The sequence below is a fragment of the Durio zibethinus genome, chromosome 3 (assembly GCF_047325235.1).
Source record: "Durio zibethinus cultivar Kanyao isolate XHJ-2024 chromosome 3, ASM4732523v1, whole genome shotgun sequence".
Taxonomy (NCBI): domain Eukaryota; kingdom Viridiplantae; phylum Streptophyta; class Magnoliopsida; order Malvales; family Malvaceae; genus Durio; species Durio zibethinus.
This window is the reverse complement of record NC_143164.1, coordinates 7,241,313-7,268,444: the sequence shown is the minus strand read 5'-3', so window position 1 is coordinate 7,268,444 and position 27,132 is coordinate 7,241,313. Positions and strand designations below refer to the sequence as shown.

At 33.0% G+C, this 27,132-nt stretch overlaps 2 protein-coding genes and 1 pseudogene across 3 annotated transcripts; all 3 read left to right on the top strand.

Moving 5' to 3' along the window:
• Positions 1 to 646: 646 nt before the first annotated feature.
• On the top strand, positions 647 to 10,960 carry LOC111299911 (protein transport protein SEC24 B-like; annotated as a pseudogene). Its single transcript, XR_016335906.1, has 12 exons — positions 647 to 817; positions 971 to 1,054; positions 2,555 to 2,674; positions 2,793 to 2,861; positions 3,606 to 3,683; positions 3,797 to 3,899; positions 7,846 to 7,881; positions 8,192 to 8,347; positions 8,553 to 8,697; positions 8,773 to 8,953; positions 9,619 to 9,704; positions 10,275 to 10,960. The product of XR_016335906.1 is annotated as a protein transport protein SEC24 B-like (transcript).
• A 447-nt stretch (positions 10,961 to 11,407) lies between these two features.
• LOC111299903 (E3 ubiquitin-protein ligase RING1-like) lies at positions 11,408 to 12,137 on the top strand. Its single transcript, XM_022895425.2, has one exon. It carries the CDS (start codon positions 11,408 to 11,410, stop codon positions 12,107 to 12,109), a length of 702 nt encoding a protein of 233 aa, XP_022751160.2. The 3' UTR covers positions 12,110 to 12,137.
• A 12,838-nt stretch (positions 12,138 to 24,975) lies between these two features.
• LOC149519587 (E3 ubiquitin-protein ligase RING1-like) lies at positions 24,976 to 26,152 on the top strand. Its single transcript, XM_089757928.1, has one exon. The coding sequence runs from the start codon at positions 25,439 to 25,441 to the stop codon at positions 26,120 to 26,122; it is 684 nt and encodes a 227-aa protein (XP_089614054.1). The 5' UTR covers positions 24,976 to 25,438; the 3' UTR covers positions 26,123 to 26,152.
• Positions 26,153 to 27,132: the final 980 nt, after the last annotated feature.

Here is a 27,132-nt window from a genome sequence, read left to right as displayed (position 1 = left end):
GTTATCCCTTCATACTTTGGGCTGAAAATGTGGAACCTCCTGTTTGTTGTCTGACATCGGAGTTATGACTGCTACATATAATCTCTAAAACCTGCTTTATCTGTTTGGCATTTACAAATTGATTCTTTCATGTATTCGAAAGATTGGGATAGTTACTACATGAAATTTGATTAATCATTTTATTGTAACCCTAATTAATCTGTTTTGTGATTTATTAGTAGAAATGCTTCTGTGTTCTTCTAGATGAAGATATTGACAACCTTCTTTTGAACATCATGCTTCGTTCATTTTCCTGTTTTCCTAACCAAAAAGTGATATTGCTGCAAGGCTACTGACTTGGCTTTTAATTTCTGTATTTTGCTATATAGTTGGTAGGCTTTCAAAAATTAGGCCCTTTTTGGGAGTGGTTGTGGATTATACTTGAGTACCGTTATCTCGTATAATCATCTTTGTAGTGGAGTTATGACTTCACTTGACAGTGGGTGCATCAGTTCCCTTCTGAGAGAAAGAACAAAAAAAAAAAAAAAAAAATTTCATCGTAACTACTCACAAAATGAATTTATCTTCTATTTATCAACATGTCAATTATGATTATCTTATTTTTCTGCTTTCCATATTGAACCTACTGTGATACATTCGTTTGTAAAATGAAATTCAGAAATTTTGTAATCGAAGCAGGAACTTTTTTTCATTCAATGGAAGGCATTGTGCTTCTGTTTTAAAATCTTTTCATTCTGTTGATCAGGAGGCTCATAAATTACTGCAACCAGCGGACAAAATTCTCAAGACAATGGTAATTGAGTTAGCTGAGTATCAGGTAAACTTGAAGCAATTTCTTTTCTTCTTGATATCATCATAATGTGATAAACAATTCACCAGATCAATGCTTGTTGAAATTCATACTGATAACATAAATCTCTGGCTATGACTGATTTTTTTGAGCATGCTTTTATCTTGCAAAACGTGGCAGGTCTGTGTTGATGTATTTGTCACTACTCAGACTTATTTAGACATTGCTTCCATCTTTGTCATCCCAAGAACAACTGGAGGGCAGGTATTAACTAATATTTACCTTGGCTTTCCTGTTTCACTGCCTGATAATTTAATTCAAATTGTTATCTTCTAACACCCATGCTTAACTCGAATTGAAATGGTGAAGTACAAGTTGTTTGTTATTCTCTCTGTTTGAAATTGAAGTTCCTCCTGCACTGTTAATAAGTATTGGAAATTTTTATGTAAACCCCACTCGTCAAGATTCAAACCTTTGACAGTAATTCTTGTGATTTAAAATTATCATATAGTTTTTAATAAAAAATGTTGAGACAAATTTGCTGTAAAATATGTTAAATGGGGGGGGGGGGGGGGGGGGGGGGGGGACATGTTCTATTACAAGTTGTCCATTCACCGAACTGCCTATTGTGAGCCAAAGTGTGTAACTATGCTCAAATTCGCTTCATCATAAATTAGTTTTAAGGGAGACTGCATGTTTGAAAACACGTTTTTAAGTATGCAAAGTACGTTAGGTTTCAAACCTTGCATGCTGGCTGGCTGCTTTAAAATTTTCTATTGCGGAGCACTTCAATATTTCTTTCTTCATCGGTGGCTGTTGAGAACTTGATACACAATATCATAAAAAGATAAGATATAATGATATTATAAATTAAATTAAAAATATTATTTTATTTTATATTTGATACATACAAGTATTAAAATAAAATAATTTATTTATTGATCAAAATTATTTTTTAAAAATTTATATAATTTAAATTATTGATATAATTTTTAAGAATTTAATAAATAATATTAATTCAATTTTATACATTAAAAATAATTCTTTTTATTTTTAAAAAGATTAAATTATAATTATTTTTATAATCTTATATTTTTAAAAAAAAATTAAATTAAATATAATATAAAATAATTATTTTTTTATTTTTTTTTCATCTTACATATAAACACGAAATTTGTACTTTAGATAAGGTTATAATGCAAGTTTGTTACTTGACTCAAAACTGGCTTGATTTTCTGACCTTTCTATACTTTTCTTTCGGACTCCTAACTTCTGGAATCTCCGCAACCACATCCAAATAATTTATATGTGGGGCCTGCTCAGTTCCATCACATACTTCAGTTTCCAAGGTTCAATTTTGCTAAACTATGGCTGAGGTGCATCTCAAGTTTACAGGAAATAGTAAAAAAAATTATGGATGACCAACAACATCCTTTCTTAGTTAGATAACAAGTGACCTTTTCCTATTTCTCTATTTTTTGTGATAAACTGCATTACTCCGTTGTCATCGTTGGTGAACTTGCTTTTGCCATCCTCCACCTAGTTGCTCTCTGTCCTCAGCAGAGTGCTAACTTAACAAAATAACTCAAGCCTGATGCCTGTTTGGTGAAACTTGAGCGCCTGACTCTATATTGATGTAGTTTTTATTCACCATCCAATCTGTACTTGTTGAACTTCTGTGCATGAGGTTTCAGTACCAGGACTACAGAGTTTTTTCTTGAGTGGAAGACTCCCGTTTCAACACATATTTTCTCTAAATTCCAGGTGTACTATTATTACCCCTTCTCTGCGGTCTCTGATTCTGCAAAGCTCTACAATGATCTTAGATGGAACATCACTAGGCCCCAAGGTTTTGAGGCTGTCATGCGTGTGAGATGCAGCCAGGTAATGTTTTCTGATGTTTTGCTCCGTTTCATTAGTGAAATATTGATAATTGACTTCATTACATTATGATGGTAATTAACCCTATTTCAATCTTTTTCATCCCTTTAAATACTTGTAGGGTATTCAAGTTCAAGATTACTCCGAAAACTTTTGCAAACGCATTCCAACCGACATTGACCTACCTAGGGTTTGTGCTCTTTTCGAAAAATACCCTGGCTTATGTTTCTCATTATGTCTTTCATCGATTACATTCGCTAAGGTGTTTGAAATCCAATCAATCAGTCTTTAATTTTTAGCGAAAATATTTTGTATTTTCTCATAGTTGTGATTTAAGTCAATCTTATAATTGCACTATAAATGAGCTATGGAGATGAATGAGGACTTATTGAAGGAGATGTATAACTGCTTCTGGATGGTTGGTTTGCTTAGTTGGTATATTCTTGGACCTGAGATATTTTCAGGCATGGTATGTGGCTGACAGGGGTTTGTTCAAATTTCCCTTAGTAAAATCATTCTGTTTGAAGAGTTATTATCTTCATAATTGATTTCGACTTTGAGTTGTTCTATGTGTGTAACATGGTTACGTGAAGAAAAAATTAGGCCTCGGAGCAACATACTGGTACAGCTATGCTTATCTTAAAACAATTTGATCTAGCTTTTTTGTTTAGTATATAACAGATTCCATAATGTGATATTTTATTCAGCATTTGTCTCCTGCCACCGATGTAGTGCGTTTGTCAGCCATAATTTTGTAACTCATGAATTTGGTAACTTTGCTTCTTATATATATAAATTTTTTCTTCAAAGAAACTTTACACGTATTACTGCTTGGAGGGTTTATTTGCATGGTTAAGATTTGCCCAAGCAGCTTTTGAGTGTTTTATCTAGTATCAATTTGTTTCAATCATGAACAATCCTCTCTGCTATGCAGATTGACTGTGACAAATGCATATTGGTAACCTTAAAGCATGATGATAAATTACACGATGGTTCTGAATGTGCTTTTCAGGTACTAACCTAACGGTGTCTGAATTTTTAATGTCATGCTTCGTACATTATTTGTTAGCATCAAGAATTTGAGAGTTCTGATGCTTGGGTAATATTCTGGCTTTCTCTTTCCAGTGTGCACTTCTCTATACCACTGTTTAGGGGCAAAGAAGAATTTGAGACACAAACTTATCCTTGCCATGCACAAATATGCTAAGTAATTTGATTCGCTCTATTGACTTGTGTTGCGCCTGAAGCAATAATCACAACAATACAGAAGCAATAGACAGCAATCAATAATCAAATACGTAGGAAAAATAAAGCACACCAAGATTTACGTGAAAAACCCTCCAGTGTAGAGGGAAAAAACCACGGGCTATCAGAAAAATCTTCACTATCAAATAATAGTTATACAAAGTTCTTCTTTAGCTAAAACTAGAGCTAATCAACAACTAGAGAAAAAATTGGAGAAATCTCACCAAATAAGTGACTCAACAAATACACCATGGATTTGTTCCTAGAGAGCTTCAAACTCGATCTTCACCGTTCAGAATGTAGAACTCTGAATCATAAACCTCTTGACAAGGTTCCAACTCAATCGGACCACGGATTGACTTCTATTCAACCAACTCTCCCTTCTTTTTTTCTTTCTCTGCTTTTCCTGGCTTTTCTTTTTTCTCTGCTTGGTTTTCGACACACACCTAAAACAACCCCACCTCTTTTTTTTATTAAGTAGCTAGGGCTCTGTGTAAAATAAAAGATCAAGGCCCATGGCCTTTACTTGGTCCAAAATCATTTACATGGGACTGGACCCCATTTTCCTAACAATCTCCCCCTCTAGCCCCATTAGGAGGAGATTCATCACCATAACAGTTTCATTTGGAACTTACCTTGGCCAGGGAACTCATTCCGGCCAAGTTACTGCAAAGCTCAAGCTTTTCCCTTAGAAGTTTAACAAGATCACAAGTACCATTCTTTCATAATGACTCTATCTCTTCTTTCATTACTTTTAACCAGTGCTCTCTATCCGGAGTAGCCTGCACATCTTGAAAGCTTTCTGGCTCTCCTTCAATGGTAACTAAAATAAAATCTGAACTTGGATACCTGATAGATGGCCTACGCTCTCTAGTAGATCTCCTAGGCTGAGACTCTACATTACTTGATGTCGAAGGTAGCTCCCCCTGCTCAACACTCTCAGGTAGAGAGGATTGCTCCCCCTACTCAAAACTAATAGCATCTGGCTCATCACCAACTATAGCTGGCTCATTCATATCCTCAAGTTCTGTTTCTGGCTCATTTTCACCATCTGTGGCTCTTTCCTGTGAAATCCCTGTCGGTGTTAAAACATCACACTCAACAGTAACTCGTGTAGTCTTCTCATTTTTCTCAAGGTCTGTTATGGTTTCTTTTTCATGAAAGACCACATCTCTGCTTCTGACTGTCTTTCTCTTTACTGGATCCCATACCCTGTAACTAAATTCTTCATCACCATATCCTACAAACACACACTGTGTAGCTTTACTGTCAAGCTTTAACCTCTGCTCTTTTGGCACATGCATGAATACTTTACACCCAAAAACTTTCAAGTGAGAGTATGAAGTATCTTTTTCTGTCCACACTCTTTCTGGAATGTCAAAGCCCAAAGGAACTGATGGTGACCTATTAAGTAAATAACAAGCTGTATTAACTGTTTCACCCCAAAATGGCTTTGGTAATTTTGCCATCCTCAACATACATATGACTTTTTCTACAATGGTGCGATTCATTCTTTCAGCTATACCATTATGCTGCGGTGTTTCAGGTTCTGTCCTCTCATGCCTGATCCCATGCTTTGAGCAATACTCTTCAAAGCCTTTAGATGTGTATTCCCCACCATTATCAGTTCGAATACACTTCAAGGGTAACCCTGTCATCCTTTCAACCATGGCATGAAATTTTTGAAAATACTGTAGTACCTGACTTTTGTATTTCAACATATACACCCAAGTCTTACGTGAAGTATCATCAATAAAAGTAACAAAATATCTGCTACCACCTAATGACTCAACCTCAATGGGATCACATACGTCAGAATAAATTAATTCTAATCTATTTTCTTTTCTCTGAGAACTTTTACGAAAAGAAACTCTATAATGCTTACCAAACAAACAATAATCACATGAATCGAGAGACATACCTTTGGTCAAGGGAATGAGAGAGTGTCTTGCCAAAACCTGTAACCCCTTTTCACTCATGTGTGCCAGTCTCCTGTGCCACAAGTTTGCTGAAGCATTATTTTCAACGGTATTTACCTGGTTACCGTTCAATTGCATCCATGTCTTATACATTGTGCAGCATAGTTTTTCCCTTGCAACTATCATAGATCTTTTGAGAAGCTTTCACTGTCCATTCTTTTGTCGACTTTCATATCCCTCCATATCAAGGACATTAATAGCAAGCAAGTTCATTCTCATATCTGAAATGTGTCTGACATCCATCAAAGTCAACATGCAGCCTGTACTAGTTTGTACAACAATATCACCAATCCCAACAATCTGCGACACACTCTTGTTTTCCATTTTGGTACAACCAAAGTCTTCTGCTTTGTAAGTTGTAAACAACTCTCTCTTAGGAACACAATGATATGCTGTTCCTGTGTCAACTATCCACTCAATGTCGGGATCACTAACATGATTACAATCACCATGTGTACAAATCAAAGTAACTGAATCACTATCTGAATTCACTGCTGCAACATTGCCATCATCTGAACTTTTGTCTTTCTCATCTTTTCGCTCTTGCTTTAAGATTTTACAGTTTCGTTTTATATGATCCATCTTACCACAATGGAAACACTTCACTTTACCTCTAGATTTGGATCTATGTTTAGACTTACCATGGCTTTTTAAGTCCTGACCTCTGTCGATGTTTCTACCCCTATTCTCTGTGACTAGAGCTTGATTTCCAAGGTCTACATATTTTAGCCTCGCTTCTTCATTAAGCATACTGTCCTTTACCATCTCCAATGTCACCTTATAATCAGGAGTTGAATTAAGAACAGTCACAACTAGAGTATTCCAGCTGTCTGACAATGAACCCAAAAGAAATAACGCCTTCATTTCATCATCCATCTTAAGCTCCATAGTAGTCATTCGATTAAATATATCTTGAAAATCATTCAAGTGCTCTGTAACAGATCGTCCATCCCTGTACTGTAAAGTTGTAATCTTTTTAACAAGCATAACTTTATTCATACATGTTTTTCTCTCATACAATGCTGCCAATTTTTCTCAAACAATGTGAGCATCTGATTCCTGCGCTACATAATGAAACACGCTGATATCAACTCATTTTCTGATTGTAGCCAGCGTTTTTCTACCTAGCTTCTTTCAGCTTTCATCTTTCATATCCGTTGGTTTAGCCGAATCTCCCAATATTGGCTCATATAAATCTTTGCAGTATAGATGATCCTCCATCATAGGCTTTCAAATTGAATAATTCGATGCTGTCAATTTTATCATAAAACCTGTATCACCCTTCATGATCTCAAATAGAATTTACTTCTATCCTGGGTTGCTTCTGTATCGATATCTCAAAATAACCCTCGCTCTGATACCACTTGTTGCGCCTGAAGTAATAATCACAACAATATAGAAACAATAGACAGCAATCAATAATCAAATACGTAGGAAAAATAAAGCACACCAAGATTTACGTGAAAAATCCTTCAGTGTAGAGGAAAAAAATCACGGGCCACCAGAAAAATCTTCACTATCAAATAATAGTTATACAAAGTTCTTCTCTAGCTAAAACTAGAGCTAATCAACAACTAGAGAAACAATTGGAGAAATCTCACCAAATAAGTGACTCAACAAATACACCCTGGATTTGTTCTTAGATAGCTTCAAACCCGATCTTCACCATTCAGAATGTAGAACTCTGAATCATAAACCTCCTGACAAGGTTCCAACTCAATCGGACCACGGATTGACTTCCGTTCAACCAACTCTCCCTTCTCTTTTTTCTCTCTCTGCTTTTCCTGGCTTTTCTTCTTTCTCTGCTTGGTTTTCGACACACACCTAAAACAACCCCACCTCTTTTTTTTATTAAGTAGCTAGGGCTCTGTGTAAAATAAAAGATCAAGGCCCATGGCTTTTACTTGGTCCAAAACTACTTACATGGGACTGGACCCCATTTTCCTAACAACTTGGATACTCAATTCACTTGTTTCTTAAAGCAAGGTATTTGAGTCTGCATTGTACATCTTTTTTTACTTTCTTTGCCCTATTTGGTGAATTGATTGTGCATATTAATTGGTTATGTTAATCGTTCTTTTCCCTCTCATGCCATGTTTTATCTGCTTCAAGCTGTCATTTCATAGAAGCTCTTCTCCTTTGTTTTTCAAATTATGAATTGATCCTTTCCATATGAATGAGTTAATTGGTTATTTTATTTGCAGAATTTTCTTGAAATTCTCTTCCTGGAATCATTAATTTGATGTGCAAGAATCTGGACCACGTTTTGCTTTTTACTAATTTACATTGAATGAAGCTGCCATTGAAATTCCTACTAGCCCACTCGTGCAAGTGAGGGAGAAAGTGACAAATCTTTGCATCAACATTCTGCTTTCTTATCGTAAATTTTGCGCTACAGTATCATCATCTAGGCAGCTTATTCTTCCTGAGGCTCTTAAGCTTCAGTATATATGTTTCATTGTTCTAATTATCTACCTGATTCCTAGTTCTAGATTATTCTGTATCCCGTACTCTTTCATTATTATTATTTTGGGTTAAACTCCATCTTCAAACTTCATATCTTCCATTTTGGCAAATACCGTGGCAGAAATTTGGTCATCTTCTTCAGAAAAATTTGAGATATTTTCGTTCGGTTGATAATTGTCTTCTTTTTACAGCATTAATGAAGAGCACAGGGTTGAGAAATGATGGCAGAATAGATGATCATTCCTACCGGTTCAATTATGCTTCCTCCCTTCTACTCCTTTGGCAGTCCCACTGGTTTAACCCAGGATGTTTGACATCCACAACCTTAATTCAAAGGTAAAATTTTCTTGTTGGCTTACAGTCCAGAGTGTTTCAACCATGCTAACAGACAATTTTCTGCTCATCGGACAGGAAGGGGATGAGTCTGGTCTTCCTTCTATAATCCAACTTGCTAGTGAACATGTCAAGGATGATGGAATCTATCTTCTTGAGAATGGTTAGGATACTTTAATATGTTTTGGGATCTCAGTGGATTCAAGTATCTTGCAACAACTTTTTTGGCTTTACCTCTGTGGAGGAGGTCTGCACTCAGGTATTTTGTTTTAATTCCTTTTGGAATGTATATGTCTACTAAAATTCTCATTAACTGGTTAATAAATAAGAAACAACTTGTGAGTTGTGAACATAATCACACGTAAAGCGTTGAGACTAGTAAGGTTTGGTATCTGCTGCAAGATGAGCAAACTGAGGAATTTTTGTTATGCTATTTATTTAAAAAATGAATTCACTATTTAAATACTCAAATCAAATGCCCAATTATATTAAATTGACCACATCTATGTTTTAGTTCAAAATAGCACTTAAAACTCCTTGTATGATGGGATTTTGTTTGCATGCTCAGTTTCCTCTTCCTTCCTTTTAATAGTGTGAATTTCCCTTGGTGATTTATGGAGTATGTGGGTTTCGGATTGGATGAGAAGAGTCTTGAAAGGTCTTGTTCTTGATGACTGAATAGTATGACACTCAAATAAGTGGCCTCGGATTCAAGTGTTAGGATTATTGGGTTAGGGTTATCTCCTGTAACGTGTCAAAGAGTAAAGGTGGGAAAAGAAAAATGAAAAACAAACCATGGAAAAGGATGGGTATTTGGGGTGTCAATTTTCATAATATGTTTTTTAGCTTTATCCTGTGTCATGAACCTTTCACCTACCTTGTAGTGACGCTTGTGCCCTTTTTTCTACATTTCTGCATGTTAAGTTTGTGAAGCAGCAATATGACAATTCATTATCGACGAAGTTCAATGGAGTAAATGTTATTTGGTTCCAAAGATGTTCCTACCTTCGGTATGATTAATGGTTCTTTCTTAGCTGTACTTTTTTTTCCCTAAAAGAAAGCTTTTTTCCATCTCTTTTATGGAAACTTGAAGAAGATTTCACTGTTTAATGCATTTTATCTTTATATTCTTTTGCTGCTTGAAATTGTGCAAGAAAGGGGATCCATCTGGTCAGTACATAGAACTCTTCCCCGCATGCAAACTATGATATTGCTTGATAAATAACCTGTGTGGAATATTAACCAAAATTGCCATTGATTTCTCTTATATAGTCCTTTTTCCTTTTGTTTTCGATGTCCACTCTCCTTTTCATAACTCACGCTCACTACAAAAATTCTTTCAACGTGCACCATTTAAAGTTCTCTCATTCTGTAATTGGAGAGGGAGAGTAGGTGTTTCGTGGGTGTCCAAAAATGTTTGCCTTGTTTTTGTGACAATGAAGCAAATAGCTTCTGTGCTATTGTTTCTATGCTTGCAGGTTTCTTATTGTCAGTGACTCAGAGTGATTGCTGTATTATTATTTTTATTAACAAAAAATATATATTATGACATTCTTATGATTTAGCTGTTACATTTTCAGGAATGCCGTTCCTCTCATGCATGGTAGAAGACAAGAATGCAAGTGGCCACTCTTTTGTTGAGTTTCTTGTACATGTTCGTCGGCGAAATCCAAATGAAAATGTCATTACAGTTTCAAGCTTCCTCAGTTCAGATCGCAGGTTTCAGATCTCTATTTGGGATTGCATGGAGCACAAAGCAAAAAGTTACAAGTCAGATGACAAGAAGCAACACGCCAAAAAAAAAGATGACAAGAATCTGAGTGGCTTCCTACTCCGGGTTTCTTGTACATATTTGAGTGGCAATTCTGAGTGAAAGTTTTATGAGTTTTTATGCTTCAGTTTGTTTCACAAGTTGTCATCATTCAACTTTTTGGACGCACTTGGAGATTAAAGCAGCGGAGAGACATTATATCACATATCTTTAGGAGCTCAAATCAATTATTTATTTCTAGAAACGCAATTTGATCTAAGTTTTTCTAAAGAGAGTTTTGTAGTTGTAGCAAACTTGATATCACTGGGGTCAGTTACTTGAAATAATGAATATGTATTCGGAGTTTCGCTATCAGTCTTTCAGTGTAAATCGCAGTTTTTCATTCTTTGTTTGCCCCTCATTTTCATGTGAGACTAAGCACACTTCACCTGAAAAAGAGTGGTGAAAAATGTGTAAATAAAATGTCTAGTAGAATAGTTTTTGTGTCACTGGTAATCGCTTCTAGATGCGTAAAATATGATATAAAAACAATCTATAGCTTCCTGCTTTCTTTATTTTTATGTTTGCATTGAAACCCTATTTTCAACCTGATTCATTCATTCAAGGTATTCAAGGGAAAAAATGACAATTTTTTATTTTTGCTTTCGATATTGAAAAATAATAAAATATTACAAAATTATGTAAACCGTAAATTGGTAAATGCAAGGAAAAAATATAAAAGATGAAATAAAAAACGAAAGGAAAAAAAACAAGAGTATTGGACATCAAGTTGATTTTTTGTCTTTGGTGCAATCAAAGCAAGCATATAAAATTACCTGATTTCCGACTCCAAACCGCCATCGGATTCCTTATAAGCCTGGAACTAATGTACCTATAAAAGACTTGTTTTTACCTACAAACAAAATCTAATTCCGAAAATACAATAAAAATCCAGAAAGAAAAATGGACCTCCAAAACATTCCCATGGCTTCCGTTTACTTCGCCAACATTAGGCAAGAAAACGATAATGGTTTAGACCAACTTTCTGAGGTCGAACATGATGTTTTCTACGTAGTATTTGAGTATTGTTACGTTTCATCACTCGATCCTGAAACAATCTTAGAAACTTTTAATTCATCTTTCACATGTCGTCGTGACATATTTTTATCTGAAGAGTTTGGTCCAAACACCCTACTTTACATGTTTGCCTCCACGATTGATCCTACCGATCAATTCCTTCAAACTGTTATTGTTCCTGATATCTTGTTTATTGCACGGGAGATTGACAATGAGCCTGTTAACCTTGGACGTAAAGTAATAAAGTTGATTGTGGAAGTAATTGTTGAGGTGAATACTGATGATGGGGTTGCTCAGGCAATTGATGACTCATTGAGTACATTGAATTTTAAGCCTGCTAGTAGGTCATCTATTCAAGCTTTGAAAAGGATTAAATGGGGTGATGATAGTCATTTGCCCTTCAAGAAGAGGAGATTAATCGAGGGTTTGAGTTCAAAGGAAGAATGTAGTATCTGTACGGATGAGTTCTTGGACGGTGACGAAGTTGCCTCGATGCCTTGTGGACATGTTTATCATGATGGTTGCATCATTAGGTGGCTGGAGACGAGTCACTTGTGCCCATTGTGCCGGTACCAGATGCCAACTTGATTTGATTTTAATATCCTTCAGGCGTAGAATAACTTCTTTAGTATATTGTTGAATGTACCTGAGAGAGAATGTAATTTTTTGCCTGCTTTGGCCAAAAGGTTGAGATATTGAACTTGCCTATTTGGAATAATGAATTTGATTCGGATTTTGTCCCATAATTTTTCCCTTTAGACGGAAGAATTTTTCACAAATATTTAATGTTCTATATTTGTCCTTTATTGCATGCAATATTTGTGATTTATATTTTTCATTTGATGCATGGATTGATTTAGATAAAATTTATTATGATTATTATTGACTAGAATTGAGCTGTTTGTTTTCCGTAGCTATTGTGTCAATTTGTTGCCTGAAATCTAACAATTTTTGTTCATTGAGAGATAATTGGAAGTACGTGCATATGATCAAAATACGAGTTTTACATGTTGATAGCACAATTTTGGTATTAAATGTTACCACAATTTTGGCAACTAGAGTTCCTTTTACTCTTTGATATGCTAAAATTTCAATGTTGCTGAAAAGTTCATATTAGCTTTAATTTCAAACACGATTTGCATCAAAAGGGACCAAAAAACTATATTAGCTTTATTAAGGGGTTTGCTCACGGGGATTGATTCCTCTAATATCATTTCCCTGATTTGTGCAAAAGTTTTATTTCTGATGATGAAGAAGCAGAATTTGAGCATCAACAACATGCTTGGGCTTATGCTGATCTTGCCGAGGACAAGAAAATGTTTAAGGTTTTGTTGATTTCTGTTTGAAGATGACCAGGAAAAGAGCCTCTCAGTCTCATGCATTGTAACAGCTGCAAGCTTTTTGCTTACATCAAGAGTTGTCTTTTCCACCTACGAACATTGATTCATCATCTGCTGGTGTTTGCCCTTTTTATGACTAGCATGTTGAGACTGAGTTTAGCTTCTACCATTTTGTCTTGTGGTTTTGATACAAACTATTTTCCAATTTATAGAGTTTTGATTTTTTAGAAGTTTGTAAATGGGGTTTCTCATATGATTTTTTTTTTTTTTTTTGTTTATTGGAGTTGTGTTTTTATACTTAGATGTTGATTTAGTAAATCTTTTTTTTTCAAAATGGGATGATACTCAAATGTTCGCTTATTACTTAGATCCCCCCTCTATATGCTTTTATCAAAGTGGGTGGTGTTGCTTTATCTCATTGAGGTGAATTAGTTATAGGTGGTAGTGGGAGAGATTTTAATGATTTTTAGATGTTTGGATTTTTTAGAAAATTGGATATGATTTGATTCTCAAGGTTGCGTTACATGCTATTCAGATGAAACTGATGTTAGTACGGAATAGAAGTTTTTGAATATTGATTATTGAATCTGAATCAAATTCATCATTGGCGACGACGAAAGTTATAAGCATTACTATTAGTGTGCAAGACCTCCTTTATTATATTATTCGTCAGTGTTAATAATTTATTAGAAAAGATTGAAATTGCAAAATCCAACATATATTTAGAGAGAAACTTTCGTGCTCATTACATGATTAATTAGGCTTTTAGTCGAACTAATAATTATTATGTTTTAGGTGACCCACCATTTAGAGTTATTAACTTAATGTAAGAAGACTCGTTAGAAGTAACAAAGCGTAAAGCCTTACAACTCTAAGTCGTATCTTTTACTCTTCTATTAAAAAAAATAAAAACCTTTCAAGTTTCTTTCAACATTTGTTTTGAAATAAAAATTTCAGACGGGAACTGAAGGCATTAAAATTGCATCAACTTTTAAGTAATAGTGGAAAGTACTAGTGGAAAGTACTAGCAGAGAGAAGTATTATAACGTCTAGATCCAAAGATCTATCATTAAGTATTAACTTAAAGAGTTGTCATCAAATTTTTTTTATCTAGGTGTGATTGATCACCTAAAGAATTTATCATTACAGGGAACACTTAAGTTTAAGGGTAACTAAAAAAATAAGTTCGGGTCTATTAACTAAAACAGGGTTTGAGAGTTCGGTTACGTATGAGGAAGGTTATAGCACCCTCACAACACCAATCAAAAGATGATACCAGCTTAATTTTGTGTTATCCAAGAAACCTTAAAAATTTACCAAGTAATTAATTATTGAAAATTATTCTCAATTGACTCTAATACTTTTAACAAAAAATTGAGAAAATTCCCTCACCTCAAAAGTATGTAAGAAAACTATTGTTTCACTTGCAGAGACTCCATCGTCGGATTATTTAATATTAAAAAAAATTCAAGAAAATAAAAAAGGAAAAAAATGATTGTTTTTGTACAGGAAAAATTGATATTTTCAACTTTTTTCCAAAATATTTTTTAAAAACCTTAATTTCGAGAAAAATTTATACTTTCAACTTTTCCTCAAAGATATTTTTTTTAAAGCTTATTTTTAAGCAAAATTGATACTTTCAACTTTTTCTCAAAAATATTTTTTAAAAAAACTTATTTTCAAGAAAAATTAATACTTTCAACTTTTCCTCAAAATATTTTTTAAAAACCTTAACTTCGAGGAAAATTGATACTTTCAACTTTTCCTCAAAAATATTTTTGAAAACTTATTTTTAAAAAAAATTGATACTTTCAACTTTTCTCCAAAAATATTTTTTTTAGAAAGCTTATTTTTGAAGAAAATTGATACTTTCAACTTTTTCTCAAAAACCCTTTTTTGAAAACTTATTTTTAAGGAAAATTGATACTTTCAATTTTTTCCCAAAAATATTTTTTTAAAAAAGCTTATTTTCAAAGAAAATTGATAATTTTAACTTTTCTTCAAAAATATTTTTTTTGAAAGCTTATTTTCAAGGAAAATTGATCCTTTCAACTTTTTCATAAAAATATATATTTTTTAATTTTATTTAAAGAAAATAAAATAAAATAAAATAAAAATGGAAATAAAAATAAAGAAATAAAATAAAATAAAATAAAAAGTATTAAACAAATCTAATCTAATCAATAAATAATAATAATAATAATAAATAAATAAAAAACCTGGGAATGGCTCGGCTTGAACGGTTCGGCTCGACTCGACTCGAAGAAGAAAAGACGGCTCCAGGACGTGGCTCGGCTTGGCTCAACTCGACTCGAAAAACGGCTTACACTCAGGTTGAACGCGGGTCGAAAGCAGATCGACGCTCGGGTCGAGTCGTCCGATTTCAAAACGTGCGGATCTTATGAGTACAGTAACGCTAAAACGACGTCATTTTCAGTAAGTATAAAAGGCTAATTCTTTTATTTTTTTTAGCAGACCGAGCCTTCCCTCTCTCTCTCTTCCCTTCCTCTTCTCTCCCCTCTCTCTAAAACCCAAAGAACTCTGGTTGAATCTCACCGGATTTTGAAAATTTTCATCGAAATTTGGGTTTTTCATCGAAAGTTCGTCGAAAAGTTGGTCGATTTCTGAAAATCCTTACCGAAAACTAGGTAGTTGGCCGAAAAGTTTAAACTTGGCCGAAAAAGTCACCGAAAAATTTAACCTTCACCAAAAAATTCAACCGAAATCTAAAAATTTTCTAGAAATTTCCAGAAAAAAAATCATAAAAAATTTTCCAAAAATTTCCCACCGATTCCTAGGGCTGTTTTCACGCACCAAAACCCTTTTTCAGCTTTTAAATCCTCTCTGTGTCTGTCTTTTTTTCTGTGTATCTTCTTCTGTTCTTTCAGCACCTATTTATAGGGATTGATCAAAAGAGTTTCTGATTAATCCTAACTCTTTCTGAAATTTGAATTCAATCTTTGAATCCAATCTCAACTCTGCCAATTCTCAAATCACAGCCAAATTCATTCTAATTTTTTATCCTAATATTAACCAAAAATTAATCAAAATAAAAAAATAAATATATTAATAGATAACAAAAAAATAATTAGATAAATAAAAGAAATAGATAAATAATAATAAAAAAATAAAAACAGATAAATATAAAAATATTAATAGATAAAAAAATAAAAAATATAATGAAAATAAAAAGAAAAACCCATTGGGGCTAGCTAATTGGATCCTAAACCGGGTCCAATGGGTTTAGACTCAAATCCTATTAGACCAAGCTCAATGGGCTTGGGTTCAGACTAAATAGGGTGTCTACAGTTGTCCCTTTTTGCACATTTTCTATGAAGCAGGAATTGTGCAAAGACGTAGACACACATTCAAGACTCAACTAGACATTTTTTTTGTTTTTATTTTTTTGTTTTATTTTTTTATTTTTTTTTTGTTAAAATTTTGATCCAAGCTCCTCTAAGCAGAGGCTTAACGACTTTGAGAAACATAAACAAAGCTCCTTTAATCAGAGGTTCAAAGACTTTTGAAAAATAAACAAGCTCATCTAATCAGAGGCTCAACGACTTTGAAAAAATAAATGGCTCCTCTAATCAGAGGCTCAACGACTTTGAAAAGTAAATGGCTTCTTTAATCAGAGGCTTAACAACTTTGAAAATAACTAAAGCTCCTCTAATCAGAGGCTCAACAACTTTTGGAAAGTAAGTAGCTCCTCTAATCAAAGGCTCAACGACTTTTGAAAAGTAAATGGCTCTCCTAATCAGAGGCTTAACTTTTGGAAAGTAAATTGTTCCTCTAAATAGAGGCACCACAACTTTGAAAAGTAAATTGCTCCTCTAAATAAAGGCACCTCAACTTTTGGAAAGTAAATTGCTCATCTAAATAGAGGCACCACAACTTTGAAAAACAAATTACTCCTCTAAACAAAGGCACCACAACTTTGAAAAGTAAATTGTTCCTTGACAACATGTCCAAAGGAGTTATAGATCGTGATTGAAAAAATTTTGTAATGGGAACTCAAAGATTCACAATTTGAGTTCAACATTCATAGGTTCAGATTCGCAAGAACTTTTCAACTTCGTAAGAATTTACTGAAATTTGATTCTCAAAATTTCAGTTTCGTTCAAATTTGCAAGATCTAAAGATTTGCATTTGCAACTTGCAAGACTCGCATCAAAGATCCTCATTGGAATTTTGGAGGCTCACATCTAAAAGTTCAAGGCTTTTTAAAGGTTCGCATTTAGCAAGCTTGAGATTCACATCCAAAAATTCAAAGCTTCTCATTTGAGTTCAAAGGCTCAGCAATAAAACTTAGAGTTTCACATCTAAGTTCAAAGGTTCTCATTTAAAAAATTTAGAGATTCATATCCAAAAAGTTGAAGCTTTGTATTTTAGAGATTCACATCCAAAAGTTTAAAACTTTTCATTCTAGTTTGAAGATTCACATTCGATGAACTTTAGGGTTTCACTCCTCAAAGATTCTCATTTTGAAAATCGAAGATTCTCATTTGAGTTCTCAAAAATTCTCATCAAAATATTCATAATTTTTTTCAAGTGACTCAAAAATTTGCATGAATGAATGTTATGACCAAAGTTGCAAATACCTTCTTAATGATGTAAATGCGGTAACCTATATTCTCATAGTGCCATGCATGTCCAAATAAAGTTTAATTCATCAAATTATGTGTATGTATTATTCAAGCAATGATGCCTGCATGATGCATGTAATGCAGACGTCTATGTCATAAAATTTTAAATAATTATAGTAATATGGCTCTCAAAACTCCACCATTTCGCATATCTTCCTTGTTCAGTTTCTCAATACTTTGGAATAAGTTTCATCAATCGATCATCACTTGACCACCATTCATGGACTTCTCAGCACTAACAAATTTTAGAACAAGTTTCATCCACCATCACTGGGTCATTACTCATAGGTGTCTCAGCATTAACCATTCTAAAACAAACTTTGTCCACTGATTATTTTCATTATTCAATCATAACTTGCAAGTCATATCGACTAATTCATCCTTATACTCATCATTTGGTTATACCACTTTTCAAGATTTACCCCATCTTCATTTTATTGTCCAATCCATCATCATATTCTCCATTTGGTCACATCATATATCCTTTCAAATCATCTATTTTAGGTTTCTACCATTTCTTCATTTTGTTACCACCATCATCTTAGATTTCTCTTTAAAAGAATGCAATACTTTTTTATGCATATTGTCATTCATTCATTATCATTTCAATTCTTGATAATTATAATGCACTCATATATTTTCTTGATTTATTCTAGGAATGTAATAATAAGAGAACACGAGGTGAATTATAGTAAAGATAATCAATGAAGATCTATTTTGGTACAAAACAAATGGAAATTGGATACATGTCATTGGGATGAATGGTATGTCCAAACGATGAAGATTCAGACAATTCTCAACATTAATCTAGGATTTTTTTTCAAAAACTCATTCCATTTACTGTTGAAGTCATTTTGAGCTTGGCGAACTTTGCCCCGTCTTTGAAGGATCTTCAGATATCTTTGATCTTTCATCTATGTGAACCATTTGACCTGGATCTTTTTCTACCAAAATCATCCTTTCAGGTTTTCAATTTGAATCTTTTTTTTTTCATTTTCTCATTTTTTTCCTCTATTTTTTCTCTCTTTTTTTCATCATCTTTTTTCTTTTTTCTCATTTTTCATCCATTGTTGATATCTTTCACACATTCAGTTTTAGAGCAATGTAGCATGATTCCATTGTTTCATCATGAGCATGTCTTTACCCAATATATGATCATTCAATTTGAACATTCACACTTGATCCAAATGGACTTTTCAAGGTTGTAATGTAGGTCAAGGTGAGGGGTCTTAAAAGAAATGGATATAATAGGCTCAAAACAAGTATTAAAAAGGTTTAAAATCAGAGGATCATTTGATGCAACTTGACATTTTACCCCTACATCATTTCACTATTTTTTCTTTTTTCACACAAAGAATTCTCATTACTTTACCTCAAATCATGTGTGGCATTTTTTTTCTTTTGCTTTTCTTTTTTTTTCTATCTTTGAGACCTTTTGTGATATATTCTTTTTTAAAAATTACCCTCCAATGTAGAGGGTGATCTTTGATTGTGGTTCTTCAGAAAAAAAAATCATAATAGGCTCAAAGGGGTAACAATAAATGGTTTTTCGAATGGTAAAGAAAGATGGCCATTTTTTATCTCAATTGTGAATACCTTTCTTGAACATCATCTATTGAACAGAGCTCATGAACCTGTATAAAAGATTGCACATCTTTAAGACATATCTATTTCACCTCTGGTAACAGCTTATTTTTTTGCTCAAATCATCTCCTCATATTAATGTGGATGACTTCTCAAAATTAAATTCCAGAATTATTGTTATCATTGTCTTAAATATTCATCATCTGAAATTTAAGAATGGGAGTGAAAAGTTATGAAATGCGACAAAGCACGAAACAATGGTTGAGTGAAAAGAAAAAAAAAATGTAATGAAATGCATTAAATTATCTTTTATTGAAATGATAACAAATGAAATCCTACTGCCTAAAAGAAACCTAACATTACTCTAAAAGAAATCTTAAAATGACAAAAAAAAATCTTTCAACCAGCCTTATCTCCATTCTCCAAAATTGTCTCCTTATGCGATCAGGTGAAGAATCTTTATTGATATCTTGCCCCTCAATTCATTGTGACTCTCCGAACCCTTTTTGACCAATGTGTTCTTGACTTTCACTAAAAGCATTAACATTGTGATATGGTAGTGGATTGCCACTAACATTAGGTGTTGTTGCTTTTCTTTGATCAAAACTTACCATTTCATCATTGATCAACCGTTGCACCTTATGCTTTAAAATAGTGTAATTTTCAGTAGAATGGCTAGCAATTTCATAGTGGTAGTCGCAGTGGGCTGTAGGATCATACCACTTAAGATAGAGTGACTTAAGTGGCTCCACATGGCTGGGGGCAATCAAATGGCTATTATAGAGTTCTCGATATAACTTCGTATAAGTCATGGGGATTGGATCAAATACAAGTTTTTCTCGAGTAATCTGTTGCTTTCGTGAACCACTTGCTAGGTTACTAGGGTAAATTTAGGCTCTTGCAGGAGCTTGAATGTTAAGGTTATATGTAAGATCTTGAGGGCTAAAAATTGATCGGTATATGGATGAATAAGGTGGTTGTGAAACTAGCTGGTATGGGTAGGATGAGGCATTATTCACAGCAAGATAGTACAGAGAGTAACCTTAGGGTGGATATGGTTGATAACCCCTAAATTGTTGTCTATCAAAGCTCACAGCTTGTGCTTTAGTTTTTTTCTTTTCTGATGCCTTTTTGGTTTCTCCTCCTTTCAACTTGCCATTTTTATGGTACTTTCAATAATTTCTCCAGAGATCACCATGTCGACAAAATTCTTTGTTGCATTCCCTATCATCTTTTCATAATAGGGAAATTTTAAAATGCTGACAAACAACACTGTAGTTTCTTTCTCAGTCAGAGGAGGCTATACTTGAGAAGCAATATCCCTCCACCTCTGGGTATACTCTTTAAAAGTCTCATTGGCCTTTTTCTCCAGGTTTTGTAAAGACAAACGATCAGAGGACAAATCCATAATATATCGATATTGATTGATAAAATCATGGGCCATGTCACTCTAGGAATGGATGCATGTTCTGTCTAACTGGATATACCACCTAATAGCAGAACTAGTAAGACTATCTTAGAAAACATGCATTAGTAGCTTTTCGTCATGAGCATGGGCTGTTATATTTCGACAATACATGGTAATATGAGTTTTTGGATATTTTGTATCATCATATTTTTTAAATTTTGGTACTTTAAACTTATGAGGAATGACCACATCAGGGACTAAGCAAAGTCCAACAGCATCAACTGAACCATAGAAACCAATTCCTTTCACAGCCCATAGCATTTGTTCTAGCATACTAATTTTACAGTTTTCATGAGCTTCCACTTTTATCTTTTCTTTGTCTTTTTCTTTCAGTTCATCCAAATCATGGATTTGAATCGGTTCAACTACCTTTTCAGTAAAGATGGGATTCACATAGCTATGGTAATGCCCTGGATTAGAAGCTGATGGCATTCCAGGATATATAGGATATGTGAAGTGTTATGGTAGAACCTTTTATGTAGACTGAGCTTGAGGTGGACCAAAATCAAATGGATATAGGGGGTCAGTCACTTCTTGCGATACAGGACCTTGTTGGTTTGTGTTCTCTTCTACTCATTTCCCCTTATTTAATTTATTGATAGCACCCAAAATTTTACTTAACTCATTCTCATCTTTTTCTGTGCTTTTTTTAGCTTTTCAAATCTATGAGAGTTTTTCTGCTCCATTTGTCTGGCTCTGGCTATTGTGTTATATCGATGGACAAGGTTCTTGCTAGATGAAGCTATTCTTGAACTTTTAGCACCACAATTATGATTAGAAATGCTATGCTATGCTTAATGTATGATACGTTGATGGACGAATGAAATGTACATTTTCATTAATGAAATCTAATATGAAATGGATGTAAATGATAATGTTAAAACATGATCATGAAAATAATACATACGCACAAAATCAGACAAACAACATGGTTAGTTTCACAAATGAATTAAAAGTGATGTCGATACATAATGTTACAAATTATAATGAAAATGATGCACAAAGTCAGATAATCAAAATGATTAAATAAACACTCTTTTTGTGTCCTAGTTTTAGGATATATCTATCATTGGGTAGAAAGAGCTTTATCCTAGGTTTAGGCACTTCTAAGGTTCACTATATGTGGTTCAAGGTTAAAATCTAAAGGTTTTCAAATTACTCCTTACATCATTGTCCATCACAGACTAGTAAGGCACCTTAATCCTCACCCATTACAGGCTACAAGCGAAAAAGGTTCAATTTGAATGGGAGTATTCGCTAGCCACTACGGAGGCATCAAACCTCATGAAAAGCAATAGGTACTTTACTCCCTCCTAAAAGGACAGAGCTCGAGTATAGAGCTAATGTTATGCATATGCATATAAATGACATAATTAATAAAGTAAATAAACATGAATGACTAAAAAATCTATACAAAAGGTTCAATTTTATTAGGCTTTTGGATAACACAAATTTATTTGTTGGCCTGACTCTTAGAGGTCTCCAATGGAGTCGCCAAGCTGTCATAATGTCTAGATCCAGGGATCTATCACTAGACATTGACTTAAGGAGTCGCCACCAATCTTTTTTTTATCTAGGTGCGATTGGCCACCTAAAGAATCTATCATTACAGGGAACACCTAAGTTTAAGGGTCCCTAAAAAAATAAGTTTGGGTCTACTAACTAGAACAGGGTTCGGGAGTTCGATTACGTGTGAGGAAGGTTATAGCACCCTCACAATGCCCATCAAAAGATGGTACCAACTTAATTTTGTGTTATCCAATAAGCCTTAAAAATTTATCAAGTAATTAATTATTGAAAATTATTTTCAATTGACTCTAATACTTTTAGCAAAAAATTGAAAAAATTCTCTCACCTCAAGAGTATGCAAGAAAACTATTGTTTCACTTGCAGAGACTCCATCGTCGGATTATTTAACATTAAAGAAAATTCAAGAAAATAAAAAAGGAAAAAAATGATTGTTTTTGTACAGGAAAAATTGATACTTTCAACTTTTTCTCAAAATATTTTTTAGAAACCTTAATTTCGAGGAAAATTGATACTTTCAACTTTTCCTCAAATATATTTTTTTTGAAAGCTTATTTTCAAGAAAAATTGATATTTTCAACTTTTCTTCAAAAATATTATTTAGAAAAACTTATTTTCAAAGAAAATTTATACTTTCAACTTTTCCTCAAAGATATTTTTTTTGAAAGCTTATTTTCAAAGAAAATTGATACTTTCAACTTTTCTTCAAAAATATTTTTGAAAACTTATTTTTAAGAAAAATTGATACTTTCAATTTTTTTCCCAAAAATATTTTTTTAGAAAGTTTATTTTCAAGGAAAATTGATACTTTCAACTTTTCCTCAAAAACTCTTTTTTGAAAACTTATTTTTAAGGAAAATTGATACTTTCAACTTTTCTCCAAAAATATTTTTTTTAGAAAGCTTATTTTCAAAGAAAATTGATACTTTCAACTTTTCCTCAAAAACTTTTTTTTGAAAACTTATTTTTAAGGAAAATTGATACTTTCAACTTTTTCCCAAAAATATTTTTTTTAGAAAGCTTATTTTCAAAGAAAATTGATACTTTCAACTTTTTCTTAAAAATATTTTTTTTGAAAGCTTATTTTCAAGAAAAATTGATACTTTTAACTTTTCCTTAAAAATATTTTTTTTTACATTTTATTTAAAGAAAATAAAAATAATAAAAATGGAAATAAAAATAAAGAAATAAAATAAAATAAAAGGTATTAAACAATTCTAATCTAATCAATAAATAATAATAATAAAAAATAAATAAATAATAAAAAATGAAAAAAAAACTTGGAAACAGCTCGACTCGGCTCGAAGAAGAAAGGACAGCTCGAAGACGCGACTCAGTTTGACTCGGCTCGGCTCGAGAAACGGCTCACACTCGGGTTGAACATGGGTTGACGCTCGGGTCGGGTCACCCGATTTCAAAACACGCTGATCTTATGGGCACAGTAATGCCAAAACGACGTCGTTTTCAGCGAGTATAAAAAGGCTAATTCCTTCATTTTTTTCAGCAAATCGAGCCTTTCTTTTCTCTCTCTTCCCTTCCTATTCTCTCTCTTCTCTCTAAAACCCGAAGAACTCCGGTTGAATCTCACCGGACTCTGAAAATTTTTGCTAAAATCTGAGTTTTTTACCGGAAGTTCAACGAAAAATTGGTCGATTTCTGAAAATCCTTGCCTAAAACTGGGCAGCTGATCGGAAAGTTCAAACTTGGCTAGAAAAGTTATCGAAAAATTTAACCTTTGCCTGAAAATTGAACTAGAATATGAAAATTTTTCAGAATTTTCCAAAAAAAAATCGTAAAAAATTCTCCAAAAATTCCACACCGATTCCTAAGGTTGTTCTCATGCACCAAAACCCTTTTTCAGCTTTTAAATCTTCTCTGTGTCTATATTTTTTTCTGTGTCTTCTTCTATTCTTCCAGCACCTATTTATAAGGATTGATCAGAAGAGTTTTTGATCAATCCCAACTCTTTTTGGAATTTGAATTCAATCTTTGAATCTAATCCAAACTCTGTCAATTCTTAGATCACAACCAAATTCATTCCAATTTTTTATCCTAATCTTAACCGAAAATTAATCAAAATAAAAAGATAAATATATTAATAGATAACAAAAAAAAGTAATTAGATAAATAAAAGAAATAGATAAATAATAATAAAAAAAAATAAAAGTAGATAAATAATAAAAATATTAATAGATAAAAAAAATTATATATATATATATATTAAATAATGAAAATAAAAATAAAAACCCATTGGGGCTAGCTAATTGGATCCTAAACGGGGTTCAATGGACTTCGACCCAAATCCTATTGGACCAGGCCCAATGGGCTTGGATCCAGACTAAATAGGGTGTCTACAAGAAGGATTTACTGAATTTTTGTGTTAAAAAATATTAAATAGTTTGATTTGTTTATAACTTAACGGTAAGTATCGAATTGCTTGAGTTATAAAATTAGAACATCTTAATTTTATATCGAGATATTTTAAATATCTTGCATCAAAATGTTTTAAAAATTTACTATGATATATAAGTAGATTGAAATTCATATTTAATGATATATATTTTATGAGATAAAATCGTAAAATATTTGAGTCAAAAAATATAATATCTCGGTAAGTTGGATACATATTTTCATAAAAATTGAATTTAAAAACAATCATAATTTATGAAGACTCACATTTATTTTATTAGCTATCATTTATTTTAATCCGAATATCTAACAATTATATTCACAAAAATGTCTCAAAGTATAAATTCAAGTCTTTAGATATATATCATAGCCAATTTTCAAAACATTTTTAATAAAAATTGAAGTGTTACATATTTATTTTTTGTATAATATATATTTAATTAATGAAGTAAATCATAAGGTTAATAAGAAGAATAACTATGGCATATCTGATTAATAATTGTTGAGTTTATTAGAGAATCATGTTTGTTTACAAATCGTTGAGAAACTGCAATACGTAGCAAATTCCAAGATTCTGTCATGACTATGAGGCTAATTGGTGCAGAGCTGAACCTTTAATTCCTAACGATGATAAATTGGTAAATACAAGGTAGTGACCCAAGAATACAAAAGAAGGAAAAGAAAAAAAAAAAAAAAAAAAAAAAAAAAAAAAAGGGAAAATAAACAGAAGACTTAGACATCAAGTTGGTCTTTCATCTTTGGTGCGATCAAAGCAAGCATATAAACAGTTGCTGATTTCCAGACTCCAAACCGCCATCGGATTCCATATGAGCCTCGAACTAATGTAACTACAAAAGACTTGTTTTTACCTACAACAATAATCTAATTCTGAAAACACAATAAAAATACAGAAAAAGAAAAACGGAATTCCAAGACAATTGCCATGGCTTCCGTTTACTTCGCCAACATTAGGCAAGAAAACGCTGATGGTTTAGAACAACTGTTTTCTGAGGTCGAGCATGATGTTTTCTACATAGTATTAGAGTATCGTTATGTTTCGTCTCTTAATCCGGAAACAACCCTAGAAACTTTTAATCCATCCTTCGCATGTCCTCGTCACATATTTTTATCTGAAGATTTTGGTCCAAACATCCTACTTGACATGTTTGCCAACACGATTGATCCTACCGATCAATTTCTTCAAACTGTCATTGTACCTGATATCTTGTTTTTTGCACGGGAGATTGACAATGAGCCTGTTAACCTTGGACGTAAGGTAATAAAGTTGATTGTGAAAATACTCGTTGAGGTCAATACTGATGATGAAGTTGCTCAGGCAATTGATGACTCATTGAGCACTTTGAATTTCAAGCCTGCTACTAGGTCATCTATTCAAGCTTTGAAAAGGATTAAATGGGATAATGGTGGTCATCTGCCCTTCAAGAAGCGGAGATTACTCGAGGGTCTGAGTTCAAATAAAGAATGTAGTATCTGTATGGATGAGTTCTTGGACGGTGACGAAGTTGCCTTGATGCCTTGTGAGCATGTTTATCATGATGGTTGTATTGTTAAGTGGTTGGAGACGAGTCACTTATGCCCTTTGTGCCGGTACCAGATGCCAACTTGATTGGATTTTGATCTCTTCCAAATTAACTTCTTTTTAGTATATTGTTGAATGTACTTGAAAGAGAATGTAATTTTCCTTTTTAGTATATTGTTGAATGGACTTGAAAGAGAATGTAATTTTTTGCCTGCTATGAGTAAAAGGTTGAGATATTGAACTCTTGTAATTGCCTATTTCAAATAGTGAATATGATTCGGATTTTTTTCTTTTGGACATGAGGATTTTGCACTGTTCTTTATTTTTCCATGCAATAATTGTTGATTTATATTTTTCGTTTGGTGCGTGGATTGATTTAGATAAATTTCAGTGTGATGATTCTCGACAAGAATTGAGCTGTCTATTTTCCATAGCTATTGTGTTGAGATGTTGCTTTAAGCCTAACAATTTTTGCGCATTGTGAGATCTGGATTGTAAGTATATATGATGTTCAGAACATGAGTTTTACATGCTGATAGCCTACTAAATTGATATGGCAAATTACTGGTTAATATAAATTACTTGTTTTTGGTTTCAATCCTTATTGTATCATAGAAATTAGAGAAATCATTGCAGGAATGGGTATAAATTCTGTTGATTGATGATTTTCTTCTATATAATTTGTCCCAAATCTATTGCATTATTTCAATGAATTAAAGGTTTTGATTTTCTGTTAAATCAATAAGATATCTGTTTACATTTGAAACTCCAGGAAGCAATGGCTTAAGGTGATTTCTTATTTGATTGGTCATATGGGATGTGATGATCAATGATTTGGTTATATCTTTAGATTGCTATATGTGATGATCATAGGCTGATGGAATTGGATCATGGAATCGGAAAGATATGCAATAGGTTCGTCTTGTTCATTCTATGCTACTTGTGAATGGCCATCTGCTGATCATAATATTAGACAAGTAGACTATTCATGTTGGTTTTTCCATCTGATACAGTAATACAACAATTACTGATATTTCTTGCAGGCGACATTTTCCCAATTCTCAATTTTTCTGCAGTTCTGCTAATGTTACTCCCAG

What these genes read in the sequence shown, in the direction of transcription:
- LOC111299903 (XM_022895425.2), top strand. Translation starts at nt 11,408, where the DNA reads ATGGACCTCCAAAACATTCCCATGGCTTCCGTTTACTTCGCCAACATT.
- LOC149519587 (XM_089757928.1), top strand. Translation starts at nt 25,439, where the DNA reads ATGGCTTCCGTTTACTTCGCCAACATTAGGCAAGAAAACGCTGATGGT.